The sequence below is a fragment of the Nyctibius grandis genome, chromosome 3 (genome assembly GCF_013368605.1).
Source record: "Nyctibius grandis isolate bNycGra1 chromosome 3, bNycGra1.pri, whole genome shotgun sequence".
Classification (NCBI taxonomy): Eukaryota; Metazoa; Chordata; class Aves; order Nyctibiiformes; family Nyctibiidae; genus Nyctibius; species Nyctibius grandis.
In genome coordinates this window covers 53,650,084-53,677,616 of record NC_090660.1, presented here as the reverse complement: position 1 = coordinate 53,677,616, position 27,533 = coordinate 53,650,084, and the positions used below count along the sequence as shown (strand labels likewise).

Below are 27,533 nucleotides of genomic sequence, written 5' to 3'. Positions count from 1 at the left end.
ATTTTTTATGGCAATTAAAAATATAAGTGATAATGAAGCTTGCTAATAGCACAGAGAGTAGGGAGGTATAGTCAATACAAAGAAAAATCAGCCTCCCAGAAGAACTGCATGATCCTGAGGACTGAGAGAACAGAAATGGAATTATATTTAGTAACATCAAAAAAGAATGACAACACACACAATACCAACAAAATAAGCTGGTGTAAGTGGTGGCTGAGTGGCTATAAGCAACAGTGTTTGCTCTATTAGCAGATCCAACAAAACCAGTATGACACAGCTATACTGGAAGAGAGTATGTACTAAAAGACAACTTCACTGGTACAGGAAATAGGAATGCATTTATACCAATCACTGGTAAAACCTCATCTAGACAGGCATGCAAAAGTTTTAGTTATCTTCCTTCAACCCAAAATAAAGCAGAGGATTATTAGAAGACCTAGGGAACAATAAAAGAGTTCAAATTGTTTAGTCAAACAAAAGACAGAGAAAATACCAGGTGTCTGTAAACATGTAGCAGGCAGAAGAGTAAAGACATGAGTGAACAGAGAACAAAACCTATTTATGCTAAAGAAATATTTTTTGCACTGCAATAAAAAAGGCAGAGGTTGGCTATGAAGAAATTTTCATTGGGGGTTAACAGGGTTTTACCCTTGGAAGAGTGATGGAAGGCCTGGAAAAGCATTCCCAAGGAACCTGAGAGAAGAGCAAACAGAAGTTTGATTTTAAAGTGGAGTTTGGTATGTTTGTGTGGAGACCTTATGTTGCCTCAGTCTGTCCTAGCAGAACACATTTATGAATCAGAAGGTCCCTGAAGAAACCAGTTTTACACCTGGTCTGGTTCAAACATACCTAAGAATGCACAGAGATGGGCTGTCACGAAGTACATCTGAAGCGCAGTGCTGATATGCAAGCTAACATAAAACAACAGATGACAGACTTTAGGGAACACATGTAGATAGCTGAAGGAGAGAAAAAGAGTTGTTTGTTTTTTTTTCTTTTCCTTTTTTTGGCAACAAGATGGGCTGATGTTTTACCACAGAGAGAGTCTCTCTCCAAGTGTACCAGGTTATCATGGCTCTGTTTACAGTACCCTTGTTTGCAGTAGTTCCCGTCACTTCATGCATTTTTCATAGCTGTTTCTTGTTAATATATACTGTGGAGTGCTAACAAAAAGGGCACTTAGTTGTTACTAGCATTTTACAACTTTATTTTAACAACAAAACAAGTAGCAGGAACAGCACCTTCTGAAAGTCTTACAGGCCTACAACGGACTTGAGGTGAAAGAAACTTGACAACTTAACAGCATCCTAAAAGAACAGATGTAAATACAACTTTCAATGCCTAGTCACTGAGCCACTGACAACCGTAAGGGTTTTTAAAAGCAGATTTCCTTACTTGTGCTTACATACAAGCAGTCCTATGTACATCCATTAAAACATGTTAACACCATGTTTCTATGAGCAAAACCACTTACTATACACAAGCAAATGCCAATCCGCATGCATAATTTGGTATCTGGCCTGAGAATTATTTTTTTGCGTATAAAAACCTGACACTTTCAAAGCAAGAACCCAAAAAATTGGTACAGCAGCGAAGGAGGCACCCTGACCCTACAGGCAGTTTATTAAGAGGCACTCTTAACAAGCAAATTTGAAGATGCGTTACTCCATTTACATAAATCCTTCCCTTTCAAAGCTTTGTTCCTTCTTCCTGCCGAATCAATAAATGCCCCACTTAGTGACTCCCCTCATGCACTCACTTTCATGTTCTCCCTCTCAACTTCAGTATAAATTTACCTTTTCTTCCACATGTCTGGTCCCTGACTATATACTTGTCATGTCATCACAGAAGGGCAAAACTCTTCCTTCCTTTCACAGGCTGTAGCCTTCTCCACCAGAAAAACAGAATAACTGCTAATAAACCCACTATCAGATACTCTTGATGAAATCAGGATGTGTAAGATACATGATTCAGTACTTTCTAAAAATTAAGGCGATATCTTTTTCACTGCTCAGCTGTGTTTGGCTTAAATGTAAATTCAGTTTGAGGTTTTGCATCTATCAAACCAAAGCAACACGTTTATAGAAAGCCGTTCCAATCGGCCTACGCTATCATTCAAAGCTCTTCTAACAGAACAGCTACAAAGAAAAAAGGAAAAAAACCCAACAATTTCTAGCAAAGACTTAGCTTCCCAGTAGAGACAAGGCTAAGGAGTCCCAAGAGCATTGCAGCCATAGCTGCAATGGTTCATGTAATTTCAGTACTTCACAATTGTCCAGATAAACATGTTCCTTTTTTTTCAAAAACAGCAACATGCAAGACTCCCAAAGCAAATAAGCGTTTAAAAAGTCTGCAGGTTTTCTCCCTCCCTGCGATCACTGAAATAAATCCACCTTCAATTTTTGCCTTAAAATGTTCATATTTTAAAAAAATAGATATGAGAAGGCAAAGCTAAGTTACTATTTTGAAATATTATTAAAGTATCTTTATAATAAAACATACAGACAGCAAATGAAACAGAAGACCAGAGAAACAAGCAACTTTTCTTTCTCTGAACAAAAAAAAGTACACCTCAATAAATTAATTTCCAAATTTTAAAAAATTCTATATGAATCAAAGTTTCAGGCCTCTGCAGATTTTCATTAAATTCAAATTGAACCAGTGATATAATATGGAACACAGAGCAAACATGCCTGTATGAATCCTTTCAGTCAGTGACAGCACCACTTAATTATTTTTACATGTCCTGGAAGAAGAAACTTAAAGGCCTAGTTGCTGCACTAGTACAATAAGGTCATAACCCAGTGAGACATGAGATGACTAAAATAATGTTCCCAAGAAAAATCAAATTTCCTGAAAAATACAAGAATGTAGTTAATTTATAAGAAGTATCTCTGTGTGATCATGACATTGTTTTTCTTTTTAAAGTTGTTACAAAGCCTAAGAAAGACCATACTTCTCTTAAATCAAAAAAAAAAAAAATACAATTCAGAGACATAAGACAACGAACACCATTACTGGCTGCTTGTGGCTGATAAGACTGACCACGGTTTTAATGAACCAGAGAGCCGCTGACTCATAAAATGAGAATGTATTTGACTCTGGCTGACTGCCTAATTCAGAACTCACTGCACGCAGCAACCTTGGGTTCACTGTCAAATAGTTAAGAGAGAAGAACGGGACAGATCACCACTGCCCTAAGCAGTAAACCGTGCTAACTCAAACGGCCGCCACGTGTGAAGACAGAGGAATGGGGAGGCAAAGGAGCTAGGATCTCTCCCCACTGAGGATGCGGCAGGGGTTGTCATGCCTGTGACATCCAGCACACCCCCAAGATCAGCAACAGGGCAGCCTCCCTGAGCCACGCTCCAGCAGCCCCAAGGACCCCAGGGCTCAGCCAGGGGAGGCTCTCTGTGCAGGGACAGCAAGCCCGTATCTCTGCTGAACATCAGATGGCCATGAGCATCATCTCCACAAGTGCTCGGCCTCAGGCACCAAGACTCTGCACCTGCTGAGGGACCACCATCCTTGCTGGTGACAACATCCCAGCCCACAGTCACCCCACCACATGCAATGCCGGGACCATGTCTCAGGGACCGCATCCAGCCCAACATGGGAAGCACAAGGTGGTCTGAGTCAGGCAGTTGCTCTACTTTGCTTTTTAAAGTCACCCCTCCCATAGCAACTCACACCACTACTGTGATCAAATTTTGAGAAGCCAGTCGTAGACTGTCATAGCCATTACTTCATTCTCTACCATTCATCATGGAGACATCAAACACCAAGGCAGGGTGAGAAGGAAGGACAGCAGCAGGAATGCGGACCACTGAGCATCCCAGAGACCTCCGTGGACCACAGAGCCCAAGGAAGGACACATGATGGAGAGACGAGAAGGAACAGGGAAGGAAACCATATTTACGAATAACTTTTAGGACGAAACAAAAAATACACTAGCACGACAGACGCCTTGTCTGTTTGTTTCAGGGTTGTTCTTTTTTTTAAATGCAAGCCAGAATCAGTTGACTCCCAAAGTAAGTGGGTCTGTACCTCGGTCAAGTTGCAACAGGTAAGAATATTTACCACGGATCCTTCCACAATTTCAGTCATCTCTGGGAAAAGCACATGACTCCAAACTGCACTAGAGGTTGATATAAGTCACAAAATCAGATCACCATCTCCACAGTAATACAGAATCACAGAATCACAGAATCAACCAGGTTGGAAGAGACCTCAGGGATCATCGAGTCCAACCGTTGCCCTGACACCACCCTGTCAACTAGACCATGGCACTAAGTGCCATGTCCAGTCTTTTCTTAAACACATCCAGAGATGGTGACTCCACCACCTCCCTGGGCAGCCCATTCCAATGTCTAATAGCCCTTTCTGAAAAGAAATTCTTCCTAATGTCCAACCTGAACCTCCCCTGGCGAAGTTTGAGGCTGTGTCCTCTTGTCCTATCGCTAGTTGCCCGGGAGAAGAGGCCAACTCCCACTTCGCTACAACCTCCCTTCAGGTAGTTGTAGACTGCAATAAGGTCACCTCTGAGCCTCCTCTTCTCCAGGCTAAACAACCCCAGCTCCCTCAGCCGTTCCTCGTAGGTCAGACCCTCCAGACCCTTCACAAGCTTGGTCGCTCCAACACCTCAACATCTTTCTTGAAGTGCGGGGCCCAGAACTGAACACAGTACTCAAGATGCCGCCTCACCAGTGCCGAGTACAGAGGCACGATCACTTCCCTAGACAGGCTGGCTACACTGTTCCTAATAGAGGCCAGGATGCCATTGGCCTTCTTGGCCACCTGGGCACACTGCTGGCTCATGTTTAGCCAGCTGTCCATCAGCACCCCCAGGTCTCTTCCCGCCCGGCCGCTTTCTAACCACTCTTCCCCCAGCGTGTAGCGCTGCATGGGGTTGTTGTGGCCAAAGTGTAAGACCCGGCACTTGTTCTTGTTGAACCTCATGCCGTTGGTCTCGGCCCATCTATCTAACCTGTCCAGATGCCTCTGTAGGGCCTTCCTACCCTCCAGCAGATCGACACTCCCACCCAGCTTGGTGTCATCTGCAAATTTGCTGAGGGTGCACTCAATCCCTACGTCTAGATCATCTATAAAGATATTGAACAGCACTGGCCCCAGAACTGAGCCCTGGAGAACACCGCTAGTGACTGGCCACCAGTTGGACTTTGCCCCATTCACCACCACTCTCTGGGCTTGGCCATCCAGCCAGTTTTTAACCCATCGAAGAGTCCACCCATCCAAGCCCCGGGCAGCCGGTTTGTCTAGGAGGATGCTGTGGGAGACAGTGTTGAATGCCTTATTGAAGTCTAGATAGACTACATCCACAGCCCTGCCCTCATCTACTAAGCGGGTCACTTTGTCATAGAAGGAGACCAGGTTGGTCAAGCAGCACCTGCCTTTCATGAATCCATGTTGGCTGGCCCCGATGCCCCGATTGTCCTGCATGTGCCGTGTAATGGCACTCAGGATGATCTGTTCCATCTTCTTGCCTGGCACCGAGGTCAGGCTGACAGGCCTATAGTTCCCTGGATCATCCTTCCGGCCCTTCTTGTACCCTTCACTCTCTGAAATCAAAGAACAAGCCCAAAATACCAAATTCCATCCTCAACAATTTCCGGACACGGACACTTCCCCACTCCCTCCTTTCAGCAACACCTCACATTTGTCACTTTTGACATCTCTTCCTGGGTGCCTGGTTATCTCCTCAAATTTAGGCTCTTTGAAACACAGTAGGTTAATCATTTGTCTCTCTTCAGGACTTCCATTTCTGTCTTCACTGCCTGTTAGTTTGAGTGAGATCTTTGATTCCCTATTTATGCACCCCTTCCGATACATTCATTCTTTTATGGAAGTCCTGTCACTTCCTTCCATGTCATCTCTAGGATTCACACACTCTTGCTGGCCACCACCATTAACATACTTTCTACTGACAGTAATGTTTGCTGTTTTTATCAGTCTCCCAGCTGGCCTAGTTGGTTGTCTTCTTCATCTTCCTAGCCTGCTTCCAAACATCACTCATCTCTTTGAATGCATCTACTCATTTTCTCATTTCTCAAAAAATAGCCACTGATTTCTTTGCTCTTTTCTATAAACACCTCCTACCCCATCTCTCACTCTACTAACATAACCCTTAATCTCATTCTCTGTACTCCCACCTTTCATACTCCATTTGCCTTCTTTCCTATTCTTCGTTTAACTGCCCTTATCTGCCTGCCTTCAAATCCTTCATAAAATGGGCTTAAAATACTCTGAAACACACAATCTCATTACAATTACATTATGATATAATTATCTTCCTCATTAATGATTCTCTCCTGTGACATTCAGCAGGTCAGTAAATTACACTCCATTTCTATTTCTTCAAATATAACTCAATTTGTTTCCAATGAAGGTGAGTGTTTTTCTGGAGTCACATCAATACAATCACTATAACCCATGGCTCTTTCTTTCAGAAAAATTACAAGCTCAGAAGGAGACCAGCTCCCGCACGAAGACATGTGGTTTCTAAAGGAGAAAGGCAAAACACTAACAAAGTTATGGCTTCAGATTAATATTTATTCTTCTGAAATCTGTCCAAAGCAACAGTCATCCATCTTGGTTCATCTTGGTACTTCGATCCACCTCAGTTCTTCACAAGAGCTTCACACAGGAAAAATCTTACACCCCTCGATATGTAAATACGATTAACTTCTGTATACATTAGTAGCAAGGAAAATCATGCATAATACTTATATAAGTACTGGATACTTTACTGGTTATCAACATGTACACTAATGTCCATCACAGAAAACTGGCTATGTGGCAGTAGGCACCTGTTCTGCTCAGTCAATCTCTTTAGGCAAAGTTGAGTAATTATGTTTCCTCATTGTTGCCAAAAAGATTAAATAAATTTTGTAACATAAACAGAAGGATCAGCCAGTGCACAATAACACTAGAAGGATAGAAAATATCTGTATCCCCATGCAACTAAACAAAATAATCCAGTATTTTACTGTGGACTAAGGAAAGAATTAAGGTGCAAATTAAGGGTCAGGCTGGCAGGGGTGATACTGTTGTGGGTGTCTATTACAGGCCACCGGATCAGGATGAGGAGGGTGATGAGGCCCTCTACAGGCAGCTGAGAGCAGTCTCGCAATTACAGGGCCCGGTTGTTGTGGGGGATTTCAACTACCCTGATATTTGCTGGGAGGCCTACTCAGCCAGCCATCCTCAGTCCAGGAGGTTCCTCCAGTGCATTGATGATAACTTTCTGATGCAAATGGTGGATGAGCCAACTAGGAGAGGAGCGTTGCTGGATCTTGTTCTTGCTAACAAGGAGGGTCTGGTTGAAGCGGTGAAGGTTGAGGGCAGCCTTGGTTGTAGTGACCATGAGATGGTAGAGTTCAGGATCTCATGTGGCAGGAACAGAATAGCTAGCAAAATCACAACCCTGGACTTCAGGAGGGCCAACTTTGGCCTTTTCAAGCAATTGCTAGGGGAAATCCCATGGGACAGGGTACTAGAAGGTAAGGGGGCCCAAGATAGTTGGTTAGCATTCAAGGACTGCTTCTTCCGAGCTCAAGATCAGAGCATCCCAGCAGGTAGGAAGTCAAGGAAGGGTACCAGGAGACCTGCATGGTTAAACAGGGAACTGCTGGGCAAACTCCAGTGGAAGAAGATAGTGTACAGATCATGGAAGGAGGGGCTGGCCACTTGGGAGGAATAGAAGTCTGTTGTCAGAGGATGTAGGGAGGCAACTAGGAAAGCTAAGGCCTCCTTGGAATTAAACCTTGCAAGAGAGGTCAAGGACAACAGAAAGGGCTTCTTCAAATACACTGCAGGTAAAACCAACACTAGAGGCAATGTAGGCCCACTGATGAATGAGGTGGGGGCCCTGGAGACAGAGGATACAAAGAAGGCGGAGTTACTGAATGCCTTCTTTGCCTCTGTCTATACTGTTGGAGGCTGTCCTGAGGAGCCCTGGACCCCGGAGGCCCCAGAAGAAGTCAGGATAGAGGAAGAGTCTGTCTTGGTTGATGAGGGCTGGGTCAGGGACCAATTAAGCAATCTGGACATCCATAAATCCATGGGCCCTGATGGGATGCACCCGCGGGTGCTGAGGGAGCTGGCGGAAGTCATTGCTAGGCCACTCTCCATCATCTTTGCTAAGTCGTGGGCAACGGGAGAGGTGCCTGAGGACTGGAGGAAAGCGAATGTCACTCCAGTCTTCCAAAAGGGCAAGAAGGAGGACCCGGGTAACTATAGACCGGTCAGCCTCACCTCCATCCCTGGAAAGGTGATGGAACAACTTGTCCTTGGTACTGTCTCTAGACACATCAAGGATAGGGGGATCATTAGGGGCACTCAGCATGGCTTCACCAAGGGGAAGTCATGCTTAATCAACTTGATAGCCTTTTATGAGGACATAACCCGGTGGATAGATGATGGTAAAGCTGTGGATGTGGTCTATCTCGATTTCAGTAAAGCGTTTGACACGATCTCCCACAGCATCCTCGCAGCTAAACTGAGGAAGTGTGGTCTGGATGATCGGGTAGTGAGGTGGATTGTGAACTGGCTGAAGGAAAGAAGCCAGAGAGTGGTGGTCAATGCAACAGAGTCCAGTTGGAGGTCTGTGTCTAGCGGAGTCCCTCAAACGTCGGTACTGGGACCAGTACTATTCAATATATTCATTAATGACTTGGAAGAGGGATTAGAGTGCACTGTCAGCAAGTTCACTGATGACACAAAACTGGGAGGAGTGGCTGACACACCAGAAGGCTGTGCTGCCATTCAGAGATACCTAGACAGGCTAGAGAGTTGGGCGGGGAGAAATTTAATGAAATATAACAAGGGCAAGTGTAGAGTCCTGCATCTGGGCAAGAACAACCCCATGTACCAGTACAAGTTGGGGGCAGACCTGTTGGAGACCAGCGTAGGGGAAAGGGACCTGGGGGTCCTAGTGGACAACAGGATGACCACGAGCCAGCAATGTGCCCTTGTGGCCAAGAAGGCCAATGGCATCCTGGGGTGTATTAGAAGGGGTGTGGTTAGCAGGTCGAGAGGGGTTCTCCTCCCCCTCTACTCTGCCCTGGTGAGGCCGCATCTGGAATATTGTGTCCAGTTCTGGGCCCCTCAGTTCAAGAAGGACAGGGAACTGCTAGAGAGAGTCCAGGGCAGAGCCACGAAGATGATTAAGGGGGTGGAACATCTCCTTTATGAGGAGAGGCTGAGGGAGCTGGGTCTCTTTAGCTTGGAGAAGAGGAGACTGAGGGGTGACCTCATTAATGTTTTTAAATATGTAAAGGGCAAGTGTCATGAGGATGGAGCCAGGCTCTTCTCAGTAACATCCATTGACAGGACAAGGGGCAATGGGTGCAAGCTGGAACACAGGAGGTTCCACATAAATATGAGGAAAAACTTCTTGACGGTGAGGGTAACCGAACACTGGAACAGGCTGCCCAGACAGGTTGTGGAGTCTCCTTCTCTGGAGACATTCAAAACCCGCCTGGACGCGTTCCTGTGTGATATGGTCTAGGTAATCCTGCTCCGGCAGAGGGATTGGACTAGATGATCTTTTGAGGCCCCTTCCAATCCCTAACATTCTGTGATTCTGTGATTCTGTGAAATCTGTTTAAGGAAATCTTTAGCTGAAAGTGTTTAATTTCACTCACTGGGTACTTTAAATACACTTTCTAATGCCTCTTGTGGGTGTTCACATACCCTCTGGTTACGTACAAAATAAATCCATTCTCACCATTAGGCCTGAATTTTTAATATCCTGCTCTCCCACTCTCATTTCAGAGACAGGATTTCCACACCCTCTCTCTCTAACACCACCTGGAAAGATAACACAGGGTAAAACTCTTCCACCCACCAATTCTAGTACTGGAGCAAACATTTGTTTATACCTCTGCTATGGATTTATAGCATTTACCTCAAAAGGGAATAAAATCACTTCACATAGTAAAACTATGTGAATAATACATTCATCTACACTTATTTTTGAAAGCTCATTTACTTCAGTAATGTCATGAAGTCAAACATAATCAGCAAGATATTCCATTATTACTGCAAAAAAGATGTAACTGGACTTCCCTCTGCAAAGTTTTTTCTTTATTAGAGAAACAGTACTATCATCATCCCAGCCAATAAACTAGACACTTTATCTGATGATGTTTCCACAAGCACTGTAAGAAAAAAAAACAATTCAAAAACCCTTCTGAAATATTTTAAAAGACAACCATTCACAAGTTGATAAGAGAGAGATCTTCAGAAAGAAATACACTCTCTCTCCATATTAATTCTTACATACATTTTTAGCAGACACTCTAAGACTGGGCAGACACTACACTTGCTGATACTGAGCACTGGTGAAAGATGAAGTAGGCATCTGACCAAGCACATGGTTATCTTCTCCATGTGCTATGCTGTCTTTGATCCTCAACCCAGCGGATGTTTTCAGCAGTGCCGGTCATGTTCTGAACCATGCAAACTGCTTTCACACCTTTCCAGATTTAACCATGGCAAATCTATCTCTCTCACATCATTATGAACATATTTATTCTCTTTATAATTTTCATCAGCTTGTTTCATCTCACTGTAATCACCTAGCTCTTTCACAGGGACTTTGGATTTGCTAACACATCCACATGCACAGACACTTTCAGTGTTAAATCCTTCCATTTCTACTTCCTAAGATGCCAGCAAAAACTGTGATGCATATCATAGTACTGTCTTCATTGTATGTCTTACAGGTACCTAATGAATAGCATGCCTTAATTAAATTGTTAGTTCATATCATGTTTCATACTCACACTTAATCCATACAATTAAGGTTTCTGAGATGATTTTTCATTTGGTCCTAACTCCAACTTCAGATTTATCAGGGTGCATTAAATGTAACTTTCAAGTTACCAGAACTCCATCACACACCTAAGAAACATGTTTGGGGCTAAGCCTGACTTCTTCCCCTGCCTGTTAAATGATCATAAAGGATTATGATTTCTCTTACAGGAGCACCATTTAAATTATTAGGATGTAATTGTTTGATATTACCACTTTCAGTAATTCTGACTCAAAGAAACCAGTCCTATCACATCTTTGCTATAATTATTTTTAAATTATAAGACAGTTTAGGTAGCACTACCCGTTCTATATTTGACTAATGTTATTTCCAAAAAAAGAAGACAGATGGTTACTGCAGGATGCTGACCACTCAAAACTCACAAGAAATCAATGCAAGATACAAAGATTCAGATACTACAAGGTCAAGGCCATCATAACACTTTTTATTATGTTACCTCTCCTTTATTAGTAATTGATCTTTTAGAAGTGATCTAAATATACAATGAGCTTAATTGTACTAAAATACAAAACTGACGGACAGGGAGCTGGGGCGAACTGCAATGAAAGACGCAGTCTTTGCACAGTTACCAACAAAAACACATAAAGGAAAGTGCAAAGGAGGATATTAAAGGATAGAGGCAATTTGATTGTGTTTTTGTTCAGAACACTCAACATCCCTGAGGGCCCTGAATCTGTTATTCTGGATACAACCAGACAGGAACAGCTAAAAAAACAGAAAAGAAGAAAAAAAAAAAAAAAAAGGCTAGCAGCAAAGGCTACTCTGCCAGCCTAAGGAATCTTTTCTTCTGTGTTCGTGGGGAAAGACAATGATGTTACAGCCTGTGGCAGGGGTCCTTGAAGGGCAATGTTTTCTACCAGGATTATGATTAAGAAGAGCCATGAAACAAACAACTTCAGTCTAATGTGCTCACAACAGCTCCGTGAACAACACTAACAGTATCTTCTCCTGTGGTTTTGATTAACCACTTCATGAAAGACACTTTCCTCCTCTTGTGCCCAAGACCGCATTCCTAATCTCTCTTTCTCTGCTACTTGTGCATACCCATGACATCATTAATTTACTGACATCATTTGTGGTCTTACACTAACCACAGGCCACTACTGCTGACTTTGAGGCTGAATCTCAGATATTTCTTCTTTTAAGTATAAGGAACAATCTAATTAGATACAAACATACCTCGGGAATGAAGGGAATGACAAGCTGATGATTAGTTAACTCAGGTTACATAACACAGCCACAACAGCAGTGTCTTTCTAATTTTGTTTCACATCTTTCTCTGATGTGATGTTAAGATGAGATGGCGTGTTATATGTTATCTAATTCATGGAATGAAGACACTGGCCTTCCTGAGTAACCCTCTGGCACTGGCAGCTCTCCTTCTTGGACAATTGCCTAGGGAATCATTACTTTAAAAAAAAAAAAAAAAAGAATAAAAAAAAAAAAAGCCATTTGTATCATGCATTAAAAAATTTGCCGACCTGAACGATGATGTTTTAAAATCAATTAAGCAATCAACGTGCATCAATCCTGGCTACCAACATCAATATGTCAAAGAATAAAACTCTATCAATTCTAGTAAAAAAATGTTACTAACAGAATGAATTATCTGAGCACATTTTAAATGCACCACCTCAAGAAAAAAAAAAAAAAGGTGTTACATGTGAAAATAGCATGTCTACCTTGATTTACCTTACTACCTCTAGTAGTAATACAAGTTTGTAAAATGCTGTTCTGCAGCACACTCCTCCTCTCCACCTGTGCAAGATCTGACTCACTCCTCATGCGCAGAAGTGGGATGCAAACAAGAAATTCGTCAAGTCTGATTTGCAAAAAGGATGGGTAACTCCAGGCAATCATGATTCAGTAAAGTACACAAGGTCTGGCAGTTCTGAGAGTAAAGCGCATCTTCTTTAGCTCTTTTCTATTCCCACGTGCTAGGAGAGGTACACACACTACTTGCTAGAATATCAGAAAGATCTGAACATACCATCTTTATGAAACTCTAAAGCTAAAATTACCAATATTTCTAGACCACTTTTTAGAATGCACACTATCTTGATATTTCCCTGTACGTACAAATATACCTTTTAAATATTTTCTACTTAGAAAAAAAGGTGGTTTCACAATAATACACCAGTTTGAGCCACATATGACATAAGTTGCCAACTTAGGCAACCAAACAAAAAGAACAATTGAGCGTGATGCTGCTGCAATGATATCCTCAGATGACGTAGTACATATTTTATTTGCAGTGTTGCATGAGGGTGGTGTTAATCTTTTGAAGAAGGGAAAGAGTAACAGATGCAGACAGTGAAAAATGCAAATTCTAAGCTACAGGAAAACATGAGGACATTTCCCACAATTATGACAGTTAACAGCACAAATAGCCCTCAGAAAAGTCATCTGGGTGGCTACAAGTATACTACATCAGTTATTGTTTTCCATGCTGAAATCATCTGTTACCTAAGGGCAGACGTGTACAGAACAGGAGAAAAAACAGTAGTCGCGTGTAACTTCTGATATCAATACTTTGCCTTTTATCGAATGAAGGCTAGCTACGCTACATGCAATGAGCTGTTCAACTTTTCCTACAGTTAAACTGCAGCTTCTCCCATGCTTCTTGTAGAATGAAGGAGAATTTCCGATATACAGTGGGCTGACCCTCTGAAGGTAGCACAGTTAACTAAACACCACAGTCAAAGAAATACATAAATCTTGCCATTTTCAGGCAAAAATTTGGAAACAATTCATTCTGCTGGATCTATAAAACCCAGTACAACAGATTCCATGAATGACTAGCACCAAGCATTTCATATATCCAAAACGCAAGCCAGCTTTCCAGATACTTGTTTCAAAATTGCAACTCAACAGTAAAATAACTACTGCTAAAAGTAATTTGTCAATACTACATGAGATGGAGATCATCTAGGAGAAAAGAATGCAATACAGATACATTCAGAACCTATTTTTTCCTGTGGTTTTAAAACAAATTAGCTGTCAGTGATTTGCAGAATAACAAGAAATACTAACTAATTAAAAATATTCAAGTATGTGAGCATGATTGCTGGGAAACCAATGCCAATAATTTACTGGCTAGTTAGCCCCTTAGAGAATGCCAGCATTGGACAGTTCTCCAAATTGAGAAGAAATGGTGTAGGTCTTGTATTAATTCATCATTCCGTTCATTGCAAGCCAGTGACAGACGACTGTGCCAATGTTACAGAATAACATTCATGAATAATCACCACTTCCAGCTGAGAAACGTAAGTTCAACCTTTTTGAGCTGCTGGATGCATATTGTATGTGTTACGACACAGCAAATCAGAACATGCCCTACAGATACTGGCTGTGGCTATATGTCTTTTTAAAATGTATTTATTTTTAAAACCAAGAATGGAAAATTGGACTTTCTGAGATTTGAGGTAACAGTGAGTTTAGAGAAAGACTGAGGAAACAATTCCTCACAGCAGGACTTCCAATACCCGCTGCTATACATTTTAGAACAAAACCCAAAAGTCATAACCAGGACATCTTGAAGAACATACTTAAGCATCTACTGTCATGTGAGGAGAGAAAGTGCAGGATTTACTGTAAAGACTATATACTTTGGTCCTTAAATCAAAAACAAGACAGAAAAATTCCTACAAGTTCTGCCTGGGTACCAATGCTGACTGTTCAGATATAATATCCAACACCAATTTATTTGTACTTATGATCCTTTGATCACAGTTTAGAAGTTCCGGGTTTTTTTTTCTTTTAAGGAACAATAAAAATGGTCAATGTCTACCTTCTGTTTCTCACAGACAAAGGTGACAAAGTTTTCAATTGGATCTCCCTTGTGACATTCAGTGTAAGCGGCTGGACTGTACTAACAGCAGCAGAGCCAAGGGAAGTGATTATTCCCCTTTACTCAGCCCTCATTAAACCACATCTGGAGTACCAGATGCAATTTTGGCCCCTCTCAGGGCAAGAAATACATTGATAAATCTGAACAAGTCCAGGGGAGGGCCCCCAAGAGTCAGGGCTGGAGCTTAAAGCCCCACGAGGACAGGCTGCGGGACCAGGGCTCTTTCAGCCCCAAGACGAGACAGCTTCAGGGGCACCTCACAGTAGCCCCCCAACAGCTAAGAGGAGGTTACAGAAAAGGCAGAGACAGGCTCTTTACAAAGATGCGTACTGAGAGATAATGGCCACAAACTGAAGTTGGGAGGATACAGGGGGAGGAAAGGAAACAAAAACAATCACTGTGAGGCTAACTAAGCACTGGAAGAGGTTGTAGACCTCCACTCTCAGAGACTTTCAAAACCAAACAGTAAAAGCCCTGAGCAATCATGTTTAAATTCAGTGCTGCACTGAGCAGGAGATTGAAGAAGAGCCCACCTGAGGTGGCTTCCAGCCTGGGAGCCTATGAAGAGGGAAACAGAGATGGACCAGAGCCCATCCTGCAATCACCCCTGAAACCTTGCAGGGGAGTGGCCAACCTCAGCTGCTTCAAAAGAATGTATGAGAAACCCAAAATGAATAACTATGGAATTACTCGCCCCACAGGAGAACATTATTCTTTCTCCTCAAAACAGATGCTGGTTTCAGTGATTTAGCTATCTCATACTTTTGGGGGTTTTTTTTAAACAACTTCCATATTCTTATTTCCGTGTATTTCAACAACGACTAACGTGCATTAATTATACAGGCAGGATACTCTGGTAATTAGACTTTCTTGTTCCTTCCAGTTTGCAATACTGTGTAGCACTGGAACAATTGCTCTACTTCTCTATTTCAAGGGCAACAGGAAAACAGCTTCCTCCACAGGGGGGAAGAAACAAATGGAATTCCCCCAAATACAGTAACAGTAAATACAGGCAGGAAATAACCTGGTATCCTCCTTCTGCAATTCTAGCAATTCCAACTGCTTCATCCTCTGGGGCACACTATGACCATTTGGGACCTTCTGCCATTTCCTTACTATTGCCTGTATAGCTCATGACCGAGCAGCCAAGTTGTAGGAGACAAGATTTGTGTGTTACCTCTTTTCAGCATTTTAATGTGGACTTCTCTACAGGAAGAGGTAAAGTGTTCAATGATTAGGTCAACCATCATCTCTAGATCCTGAAAATGGCACAGTGGGGTTGTATTACACACCTCAGTATGTCCACATGCTACGATTTTAAATACCTCGCCACCTCTGGAGGTATTTAAAAGACGTGTAGATGTGGTGCTTAGGGACATGGTTTAGTGATGGACTTGGCAGTGTTAGGTTAACGGTTGGACTTGATGACCTTAAAGGTCCTTTCCTACCAAAATGATTCTATGATAAAAATGCAGATATCAGGAATGGTGTACTGAGGCTGCCAGAAGTTGACAGTGCCTTATTTCATATAAGTTTCTTGTACCTAAATGCAATTTTTGTTTAAAATCACAGTGATATAGTAAACTGCAAGGATCTGCTAAAAAACACACATAAAAAGAATTTGTTCACCTTTGCTTTCAGCGAATTAACAAGAAACATATTGTAAAGGTCTTTGAGCAACTGTCATGCTATATTTGCAGATGACAATGAAAACCTGTGAGAAACAGGTTTTGATGTTTATGTACACTAATGGGCGTGATGATTGAGTTTGTTGACTCTGTTCAATAAGAACAAATGGATGACAAGTTAAACACTGAAGAAGGGTATTTTAAGATACATTATATCAATAAAATTGTATATATACACAGTATTTCTTGTATTGTATTTTGCCTCAGAGTATACACTTAGACATTGTGTTTCAAGGTCAAACAAATCAAAAGATTTGAACTTGGGGAGGAAAGTTGCACTGGTCGAGGAAGTGTAAAATAGGGTCAATTTTCTCAGACTTGGGACTTCTCTCATGACAAAGGCATCACTTGAAGAAGAGTGATGGAAAATAAATGTCAGTGAATGCTAATCCTTCTAAAAATTACAGGGCCCATTGTTAAGAGCAACCAGCCGTTAAACAAGGAGATGAAGTCAATTATTGGATTTATTTCGAAAGGAGTTGGGAGTAAACTCAAGGCTTGTGTGGTATAGAGTAAATATGACTTATGTGGCCAGCTAGGGGTTTTTTTACCCCATTCATTGTGTTTTCTGTGCTGTATCTTAGGGAATATGAAGGTCGTTTCATCTGAGAGTAAGGGAACAGTGAAGCTCTGAGCTAAGCTGTACAATCTGCCACGCTAACAAGCACGGCAGTAGGCTCACATAAGGAAGACTTTCGAACACAACTCCACCCCATGGAAATGACAAGCCTCTCCTCGGGAGCAAGACAGGAAATACATTTTTATAGTAATATGGACATGTACATTATTGTCCAACAAAGTTCAAAGGTCCTGACCAATGTACCATATGGTAAGAAGTCCGTGAAAGCTTAGGAAAAGAAAGATGTGTCACATTAGGCAAGAAGGAGAAGCTCATTTATCACAGAAGTAAATCACAAAGAATTCTTCTAATCAGCAAATGTATGAAAATGGTTAACAACACACCTTTAAAACCACAGGAGAGGCTTTTGTTCTGTTCTGTTAGAAGAGACCTGACGAGACTTCAGAAGAAAACAACCAACAAGGTCAGAGAAAAATGCAACATCAAAGTCTATATACAGGTTTATAAGAAGAAACATAGTGAAAAGCATGAACTATGGAGATTACAGTCCTTCCAGTTGAAACATTTTCACAAAGAGATAAACAGGCACAGTACCACACTAGGGGTATTTTTGCTCCATTATACACTGAAATGATGGAAGAAAGTGCTAAACTTGGTTATCTTTACCAGAAGCTTTGTTTTCAAGAACAGAGTAATGGCATTTTATTCAACGTTTTTTTTTTAAAAAAAAAAAAGCTGTTTATTGATTTCCTTTCAATTTAGAGAAAATAAGCTATGGAAATGGTATTTATTATTTACATAGCACTTTACTGCAAATATACATGCCTAGCATTTAGCTAACAAATAAGAGACATGGGTCACACTTCACAGGTCTTTGTTCTCTAAATTAAACAGTAATTTGACATGTGTTAAACATCTAGAGAAGAAAGAAGGAAGAGGAAAAATCAAAAGATCATGCAGCTTCTCTGGCTGGTGGCACGTGTACCACAACAGAATTTCTTTGACCCACAACACTACAACCTGAAGAAAGCAATTTTATAATCTGGCACTTAGAAAAGGTATAAATATTTCTCTATGAATTTCTACACAGAAACTTACAATTATTGCCATCAAAGAAAACATGGATGTTATAAATGACTCATGCAAAGACGTAGAAAGTAATTATAATTCCATGCTTGCAACTGAAAGTGCACTCCTAAAAAGATGCCATGCAATACACGTCCCAGAAAGTAATCTTGGCTCTGACAAAGTTTCAAAAAGTTAAAACACATAGTTTCTTTTCATCTTGTAGAAGTGGATGTAAGTATGTATCTCTGTCAAAAAAATGCAGAATTATTAAGGCATGTAATAGCACAGGTCTTTAAAATTCTAAGCACTGAGCAAAGGACCGATGAATTGAAACATGTTTTAGCAATCACATTGCAGCTATGAATACTGTCTAACAAGACTGTCATAGAAGTAGGCCAACAAAATGACAACATGAGGTAATATTTATTTATGGCAGTAAATGTTTTCTACATAAATCAGGATTTGTGGAGACAAATTTCCCTCACTTGCCTTTGGCTTATGAATTAATCTATTCTCAGTGACCAGGAAACTGCTCTTCTGAAAGCTGTCATAAAAAGTCACAAGTGTAACAAGGGAAGAAAAACACAACACAAACAGGTGCAGCCACTATGCAAACATTTTGCATGTTCCAGACGTTTTCCAATATATGAGCATGTATTAAAACGAAATTCAGAATAAATGTCACCGCAGAGGCTTGCTAGAGGTTAGCAGGTGACTTCCTAGATGAGCAAATCAACAATATCAGTGATACATAATGCTACAATCGGCACCACATTTTACAGTTGGAGATTTATCAATTTGGAGAAACGCTTACTTTCAGATTACAAGCGAGGGGTACGCTGACTACGAAGTGTTTCACTAATCGTTCCTTTCTGAGCCTTTGCAACCTCAATCTGCATTTAACAAAAGCTAAACTAAAGTTAAAGGCTAAACAAGTGCTCACAACTTGGAATACATGACTGCTAGCAAGAGGCCTTACAAAATTCCTCAAATTACCCAAGAGCTAATTTCTCTAATAGCATGTCTTTTACCAAGAAAAATTAGCATACAGTTTATTGAATGGTATTAGCATGACTAGGGAAAAGACAGCACTTGTTTAGCATCTCTTTACCCATGCAGGGTTTATGTATCCTTCAGCACAGTGAGAATCCAGAACACAGCACCTTTTCTGTTAATCATTTTCAGTCTCCCATGCAACTTCTGAACAAGGGGCAGAACTGACCCTCACTCTAATACCACTTAAAAACTTCACTTTTAAGTTATGGTTCTGTCAAGCTACATTAACAAATTAGTGTCTTGGAAACAGTACACAGAGTATGTAATGTCTGCAATTCTGTGCTTCATAATATTTTGCCAAAAAGGGAGTGATTAGTGTATCACTCACAAACACACAGACTCACTTCTTTTAAGTTTTAGTTCATTTCCAAAAGAGCTTCCAAACTGAAGACTACATGAATGAGCGCAGAGAAGAAGTGTTACACCGCACTCTCTAATGATTCAAATTGGAAAAGTATAGCGTCCTAATACTCTTTATTTACGAGGGGATAGCAGATTTACATAATCCTCATCCCTTTCTCTTCAGAACTGGACAATTGATAGGAAACTCAGAGCTGTTAATTTCTACAGTTAATCTTAACGGTTGATTTTATGCCTTGCAAATGTTATTCTAAAGTGTTAGAGTAAATAGAACACTAGACTGTTGTTGATTTAAGTGATTATACATACTTTTTCCCATCCAAAGGATTATTTACTAAGGCAACAAACTGAAAACGAATTAAAGAGTACTCCTTTTTATTCATGGCAGAATTCACCCACGGAATTCATTGCTACAGGATATTATCAAAGCTAACACAGCAGCTCAGAATTAAAGATATAAAAGAAATTAAGATACAGAATTGCAACTTTAATGTGACATTCAGGTTTTACAACTGCCTACTCGAGACGGGAAATGGACAGGTAAGACTCCTAGAAGAGAAGTACATTGATTCAACCACATCCTGAACGTAATGCACCAAAGGAGACGCTTCTCACAAATGCACCAAAATAAAGATATTCCAGAATCCAACTTGTGGAGTTGGTTTTTTTTTAAATATTCTAAATCTTAAGTGGGTTTATCTGACAAAATAACCCTCAGTATACCAGTTTCTCTCAGTACAAGAATCAGAGGACTCTGTCTCATAATCCTGCCAGCAACACCTGCACTTTTTCTGAAAACTTCTTACCTGCATGCTGCCAGCTTCTGACCTGCTTAACTTCAGAGATCTAACAAGATGACAGTCTGAAGACCTGTGATCACCAGAAAAGTAATGTTACAGGAACCTTTTGCCCTAGAAAACAAAACTGGATTGATTTAGTAACAAATATTGACCAATCTGCTGCAGCACGGGGGACAAAATAAATCAAAACCAAAACATTTTACTAGTTTAGGAAGTCATACCTACAGTATCTTTAGAACCGCCTAAAGATATTACAAAGGCTTGTACAATCTACTTGTCTACACGGACTTTTTCACTAATTAGCACTTGCTAACGTCATTCTTCAAGACAGAAAGCAAACAGTCTGTTTCAAATAGCCTGTTTCGTAGAGTGCTGCAGTCCAAGAGGAGAAAGTAGTTACTGATGTTATTCAAGTGAAAGATTAACCACCAAATAAGACGCTTCAGCTTCACAGCTATCACTTCAATGTGAAAAGAGAAAGAGAACAGAGATGGAGAGAGGAGAAGCTGGAGCGTAAACATCCAGCAGCTTTACATGCATGTGAAAAAGGGTTTACTGTTTGGACGGAGTGCATCACTTGAAGTCCCCCTCAGATACGATCCATTTAACGATATTCCCTTCCAAGAGTCTTTTTAGCAGCAACAGTCATTCTGAAGTTGGACTGCTTTTGCCAGCCTTTGCAACTCCACTACTCCAACAAACATGCTGGTGAAGCTGCACTATGGAATTATTTTAGTCCTTCAGTGGTTAAATCTGTTGGACTCCATCCCCCCTGACCCCCCCCCCACCTGCTGTCCTACAATTTTGTGTCTCCCACATTTTTGGACTTTTAGCAAATTACCTGAAACAGAAGAGCACCATGGCTACACATGTACAAGTACACTAACAGTACCACTCTCTTCCTTGACCTCCCTTAGAAACATCCCCAAAACAGTGGGTTTATCTGTTCCCAAAATACATTCAGTTCTGTCATTTCATTCTATGATCTGACTGCTCTGATTAAAAAAAATAGAATATGGCTCAGTATTGTATCTGCAGTTTAAAAGACAGAGCGGGAATTCCACACATGACACGATTTGCAACTGCTACCCGTGCACTCCACCGCTACCAATAAAGGATTCAAATGCTTTCCAGTTCCTACAACTCACCAGGCAAGTTGTCCACTTTCTCCAAGTAACTCTCTCCAAATCAGCTGCCTCCCACCAATTTCCATTCCCAAGTCCAACACTGTCTGTAGAACAAGTTACCTACCAGGCAAGCCCTAAGCCTTGCAAATTCATATCATCTCATTTGATGATATGAATGTATCTCATCTTAACCATTAAGTGGATTCAAACTACTTAACAGAACGGTTAGGATAAATAAGAAAAGGTGGTGAGAACTAAACATGTTTTATTCCCTTTTTTTGTGGGATGCATCTTTAAACAGTTTCCCAGCCTGCGTGCTAGGGGGAAGTAGACGCAGTCAGCCGGAGATGGCTGTTATAGAAGAGAGCGAGCACTGTGTTCGTGGGTGACTGATGCCTCCCTGCTCTCCCCAAAACATTTTCCTCTGGATCTTAATTGACCTAAGATGGAAGCCACAGAGATCGAAATGACATTTGCTTTTTGTGCACAAGAAAATCTAACTCTGTGCCTACAAGCCTGGAAAATGTTGCTCCTGCAAGACTGTATATATTTCTTCCCCTTGACACCTTTCACCTGCTCCCATTGAACAAGGCAAATAGCAAAACTTCCTTTAATAAAAGAAGCCAGATAAATTTCTAAAACATTTGAAGAGGGGTAGGAAACCTAACAGCCATTTTATGGATCTCTTGTGCAAACGGGCATCTAAGTTTGGGTTTTTTTCAGCATGCAACCCGTGAAGGGGTTCCTAGACTTTTTGTTGCTCTGACTAACATTTTTTATGAGTGTTCTGGGACAACACCAGGGTTTTAAAATGTAACAGGAAGTCTATGTGAATCTCTCTCATACTGTTCCCTACCATGCTTCTCAGTACATCATAATAAATATTCCCCAGTGTCACAATGACAAAAAAAAAACCCCACAACATATCAGCATGATCATTCTTTGCCTTTATTTTTTTTCAGTAACTGGCCAACTTTAAAGCATAACAAGCAGCGCACTTGCTGTGTGAAGTTTACTTCAACTTTAAAAATATGTCAGCGTTTTTAAATATGTATGCATACACACATATTCATATGTATATATTGTCACATACGTCACTAAGCAAATTACCCTCTAGTCTGAATGGTCCTGCATCACAAATTGCTTTGTCATCACCTTGACTTAACATCACCTGTACAGATTGGCACATAAAAAATCATTCAGTCTCCTGAAAACTGAAAGACACTGTCATATTGTACCATCATTTTTAAACAGCCACCTCCAGTGAAATCAACGACAAGCACCCAAAAAATAATAATCCAAGCATGGCATGGTTCACTGCCTCCACAGACTTGCCTTAATATTACAGAGCCGTTCAATTTATTCTATCTATAGAAAATGTGGATAGCAATAATTCAAAGCATCAAAACATATAGGGAGTTACTGTGTTCTGAAATACTCTTTAAAACACACAATTTTAACAGTATTTTAGTACCTGCTAATGTAGTAATGTAGGTATTTCCCCTCCGCAGTTTTCATCAATACTTGTTAATTTGGGGATAAAAGCGAAAGAGCACCCAGGCACGCTGGAATCTACCTTTTCCTTCCAAGGCAGAACAAGCACCTCAGTCCCGCTGAGGCACTTCCAACAACTGAATACACATGTTTTTGAGAATACTGTGTATGCTTTAAAAAACGTTCTCTGTAACACATCGTTTGTATCCTGAAGAGATGATCATTCTGATTCATTCAATGTCATTCTGATGAATCACAGTCACTGAAGGGAGAAATAAAAGCAATTCCCACTATTTACCGGGAGTTCCAAGATTTGGCTTGAAGAAACAAGTGGAAACTCCCAACTAATACCTGAACTCTTGTCGCCTACAAAAACTCTTAAGTGTTTTCTTTCTACCTGCCATCGCTTACCAAACACTGATACCTGTGCTCACCTCCTCAAAAAAAACTCAACTTTCCAGAAGCTCCTACAATTCTTACTTCATCTGGATCAAAATTCACAAGTTCAGAAAGCCAGTGTAACTTCCGGGAAGCACTTGGGCGAGGAAACCAGCTCACCAAAGCCGATTTGCTGATAACACACAATCCAGCAGCATCAGTCGAAAACCACAGAAAGCTGCTCTCTCTAAGCATCTTTTTTTTTCCCAGCACCCTATTTGAAAATAATAATATTTTGCTTAAAAGAAAACTAATGAATTGTGCGTGAAGTAAAATAAGTGGAAGCAAAACAATTAAAAATTGTTATCAAGTGATGTAAACCACAACTTTGTGTTCAAGTCTTTATAAACCGAAGAAAGCAATTAGCACAGGATTGTTCTGATGCCTTACTTCAGAGAGTGATGTTTTGCATGTTTCAAGTTCATACAAGTAACAAAAAAAAAAAGGTTTATGCCAAGGCTCAAGCTTTAAAAAACAAACCACAAAAAGCCCACTTCCCACCACCAGCGCCAAAAGCTCCCTCTCCCCCATTTTATTATTTTTTTCCGCATTGTACTACTACGATACAGGAAAATATCACATTGCACTAATCTCACAAAAAAAAAAACCCACACCCCACAACAACAGATCCAACTCTCTCTGTCTTATTACAGAACCCAGTACTTTATTTGCAAGGAGGTTTCACATTACTGTGAGTTATCGTTTAAGCTCTAGGTTCACATCAGACTGAACGTAAGATTTTATCATGAAAACAACATGATGGTGGATCAACTGTGAAGTCATAAGCCTACAATCAGCTTTTCAATCGCCAAAGTCTTTCATTTTGCACGTTAAATTTCCTGTCTTCAGCAGACATTCAAGACGCCTTATTCTTGAGCTTTAAATGGATACAGCTAGTTCTACCTGCACAAGATTACACTCTTTAGCGCTATAGATGTGACCCTAAAAAATGCTTATAATGAACTGTGTTTTCTCAATTATATGGTATTAATTGATGCTTGGAAAGTATTTCACACTAGTAGAGATAACTAGTATTAGTATTTCATTCCATTTACTTTTAAAATAAAGTATTTAAAGCATTAACCATTTTTAAAGTATTTAAAGAACTATTTTTCAGCTTAGCAGATGTGTTATTTTTGAGTTCACCACAGCTGCCATAGCCCTCCACACATCTTGTCAGGGCTTTCCAACCTTGTTACTTTCTACTATTAGAAACAGAAAAGCAAATTATACCATGATAAGAAACTACAGTAATCTATCATTTTAAAATCACACACACACAGATTCTGAACTAAAAGACTAACTCTGTATTTCCACCCTTTTGGCACAGCCAGACACATTTACTGCCCAGACACGGGTAGGAGACACAAGGCATCACTCTGCACAGTGAGTCCTCCTGGCAGCTTTTCAGCTGCGGATGTAACCTCACCATAAGTCATACAAAAAAACATCACTCTGATATATGAACTCTAAAAAGCCTTTTTCCAGAAGTCCATGAAACACTTCCTTGATGCTATGGAAAGGAGGAGAGCATTGGCTCAGGGATAACTCAGGTGCAGATGCAAGAAAAGTGGAGAAATGAAGCAGGCTGAACTATGTTTCACCCTAGTGAAGACTCCACTAACAGCTTGTTAAGGGGAAACAACACCTACAGACACGGTAAATGACGGTAAGAGAAAAGCTGATTGTCCATTTACTAATTCCTCTCTCAAATCCACCTGAACAAGATCACTAGGTCCAAAACCAAAAGCTCCGCAGTGGGATTTCTTTTTCATACTCAAGACGGGAAGTCCCTCCTTCAGGTTTTATGTTTCGATTAATCTTCAGATGAATAAGATTTACGACCGTAAGCAATTCATGACAACATCAGTTCTCATCTGTGGAGGTATTACTGCAATGCGAAAGTACCTCTGCATTACTAAACATTAGGAATCAGGACAGCAAAACAATTTTATCGGAACTTGTTTTGATACAGAAAGAGTTTGGCAAGAACCAGAGTGAGCATCTGAAAGAACAATAGCTCCACTATTTTAATATCACAGCTAGACATTATGTTATTAGGAGTAGTATAAACAAATTTCACCTGAACACAACTTATCTTCTAGAATCTTTCCTTCTCCCCACATGTCTTTCCAGCAAATTCATCCTCATCCATAATCCAACCATCTTTCGTAACATTAAAGAAAATACGGATGTGGCCCAACCGGTTTCAAACGGGGGGGCCCTATGCCCAACCCTGGCATTGAAAGACCTGACTGGTACCACCACCCCTCGGCCTTGAGGACAACCTGCCGCCTACCCCATCCACCACCACCCAGCTCCTCCGCACAGAGCACTCCCACACGCCGGCCACCAAGGCACTGACACCCAGTCACACAGGGATGGCCTCAAAGCAGGCAGAGGCCCCTCACCTGCTGCCTTGGGCCTGGGGAACTGCGGCTTCCCCAGCCCCAGCGGTGGCCACCAACCTCAGAGCCGGGCACCTGCAGGGGGACCACAGGCTTTGGAAAGGGTGGAAAACGGGTGCAGGTGCTGGCAGCAGGCTGGAAAGCTGCCTCCATCTCACCCTTCGTACAACCACGCTAACAGCACCCACCATTTTCACTCCCAGTCTGTGAACACAAGAGGGGCTGCACACCACGAGGCACCAGGGTCCCGCACGCCTCTGGTGGGGATGAGGATGGGGCCCACGTCCTTCCTCCCGGGGGAGAAGTCAGCAGCAGTTCGGGGCATCTGAGCCAGAGCATGGGGCACCTCCCGGGCAGGTGGAGGGAAGATGCTGAAATCGAGGGAATTGGCCGGGCCACCACGGGGCTCGACAAGGGCAAAGCCCCGGGCAGGCCGCCTGTTCCGGGGGACCGCTGGGCAGCCCTGTCCTGGGGGGCTGGCGAGACCGCACGGAGAGCTGCACCCCCGAGGGTGGGAGATGGCCCCCGCGCCGCTCCGCGCCACCGGGAAGGGGCCGGGACCAGCCCGGCGGCCCCGCGGCAGCAGCGCAAGGTACGGCCGGCACCGCTCCGCCACCCGCGGAGGATGCGCGGCTCCGGGCGCTCCCCCGAGGAGTTTCTCTCCGCGCCGTGCGGGAAGTGGGCACCGGCCCGGGCCCCGCTTTCCCCTCCCGCCCCGCGGCCCCTAGCCGCCCCGGCAGGCACCAGCCCCGGCCGCGGCCGCCCTCCGCAGCCACGGCTTTCGAGACGAGCCCGTCGTCCTACCGATCTAACGAGTAATCGTTGCTTATTCAGAGTTTTATTTTCAAATTGTGCGGAGGGCACGGATTAATATTAACATATTCACCCACGGCTGGACACCGCAGTTCTTCATCCAAAAATAATTCATTTCTTGGATAGCCGCCTGCTAAGTAACGCGATTTAATAAACTGAAATTTCTCTCTCTCTCAAAAAAAAAAGAAAAATCTCCCTCCTGAAAACCTCCGTAAATTAGAGAATTGCTCCTTCTAAAAGAAGCTCGCTCCCCGCTTTTGCAAAGTACCCCCGAAACTCTAACAAGGAAGATGAACCAGAAAGCCTGGAGGGCGAGCGCTGCATCCCCCCCTCTCTCTCACGCCTTCCCTCCGGTGCGGGGCGAAGCGGGGCACCGGAGCCAGCGGCAATTCTGCCGAGCGAAGGCGGCACCGGTGGCGCGGCAGGCAGCAGAGCCCCGCCACACGTGCGAGCCCCGCACCCCCGGGCGGACAGCGACAAAAAATTAATAATAATAATAACAACAACAGCAAACATACAAGAACTAAGGGGTGAGCTACGAACTTTGAAGTTTCTTGGGAAAATAGCGGAATGTGGGAGCAGCCGCGAGGGAGGAGAGCGGAGCATCCCCCAAGCCGCCGGCCCGGCGGGCAGCGAGGACGGCCCCGCGGCCCCGGGACGCGCACCCGCCCGGCGACCCACCGACGGACGGAGGGACGTACCGGCAGTCAGGCACACGGGCAGGAGCAACCGGAAGGTGAGCCCGCACACCACCTCGGTGGCCATCGCGGCGGGGCGGGGGTGGCGGTCAGCCGGCCGGAGAGCCGCTCCTCTCTGCGCGCCACCGCCGCTCCTAGGTCAGCCCGTGCGCGGAGCCGCCGCGGCGGCGGAGCATCGCCCGCCCGTCACCACCTCGCCTCGCCTCAGCCGCGCCGCCTCACGCCTCCCGCCGCATCCCGGCGGCAGCCCATGCAACCAGCGCCGCGCCGCACCCCCGGCCCCGGGGCACGCACA

At 42.6% G+C, this 27,533-nt stretch overlaps 1 protein-coding gene across 1 annotated transcript in view; it reads right to left on the bottom strand.

Moving 5' to 3' along the window:
* Positions 1 to 27,320, bottom strand: part of PIEZO2 (piezo type mechanosensitive ion channel component 2) — a 350,494-nt gene extending 323,174 nt beyond the window's left edge. The window contains 1 exon segment of the mRNA XM_068395843.1: positions 27,242 to 27,320. Within this exon segment, the coding sequence (XP_068251944.1) occupies positions 27,242 to 27,305 (64 nt within the window). The 5' untranslated portion in view covers positions 27,306 to 27,320.
* Positions 27,321 to 27,533: the final 213 nt, after the last annotated feature.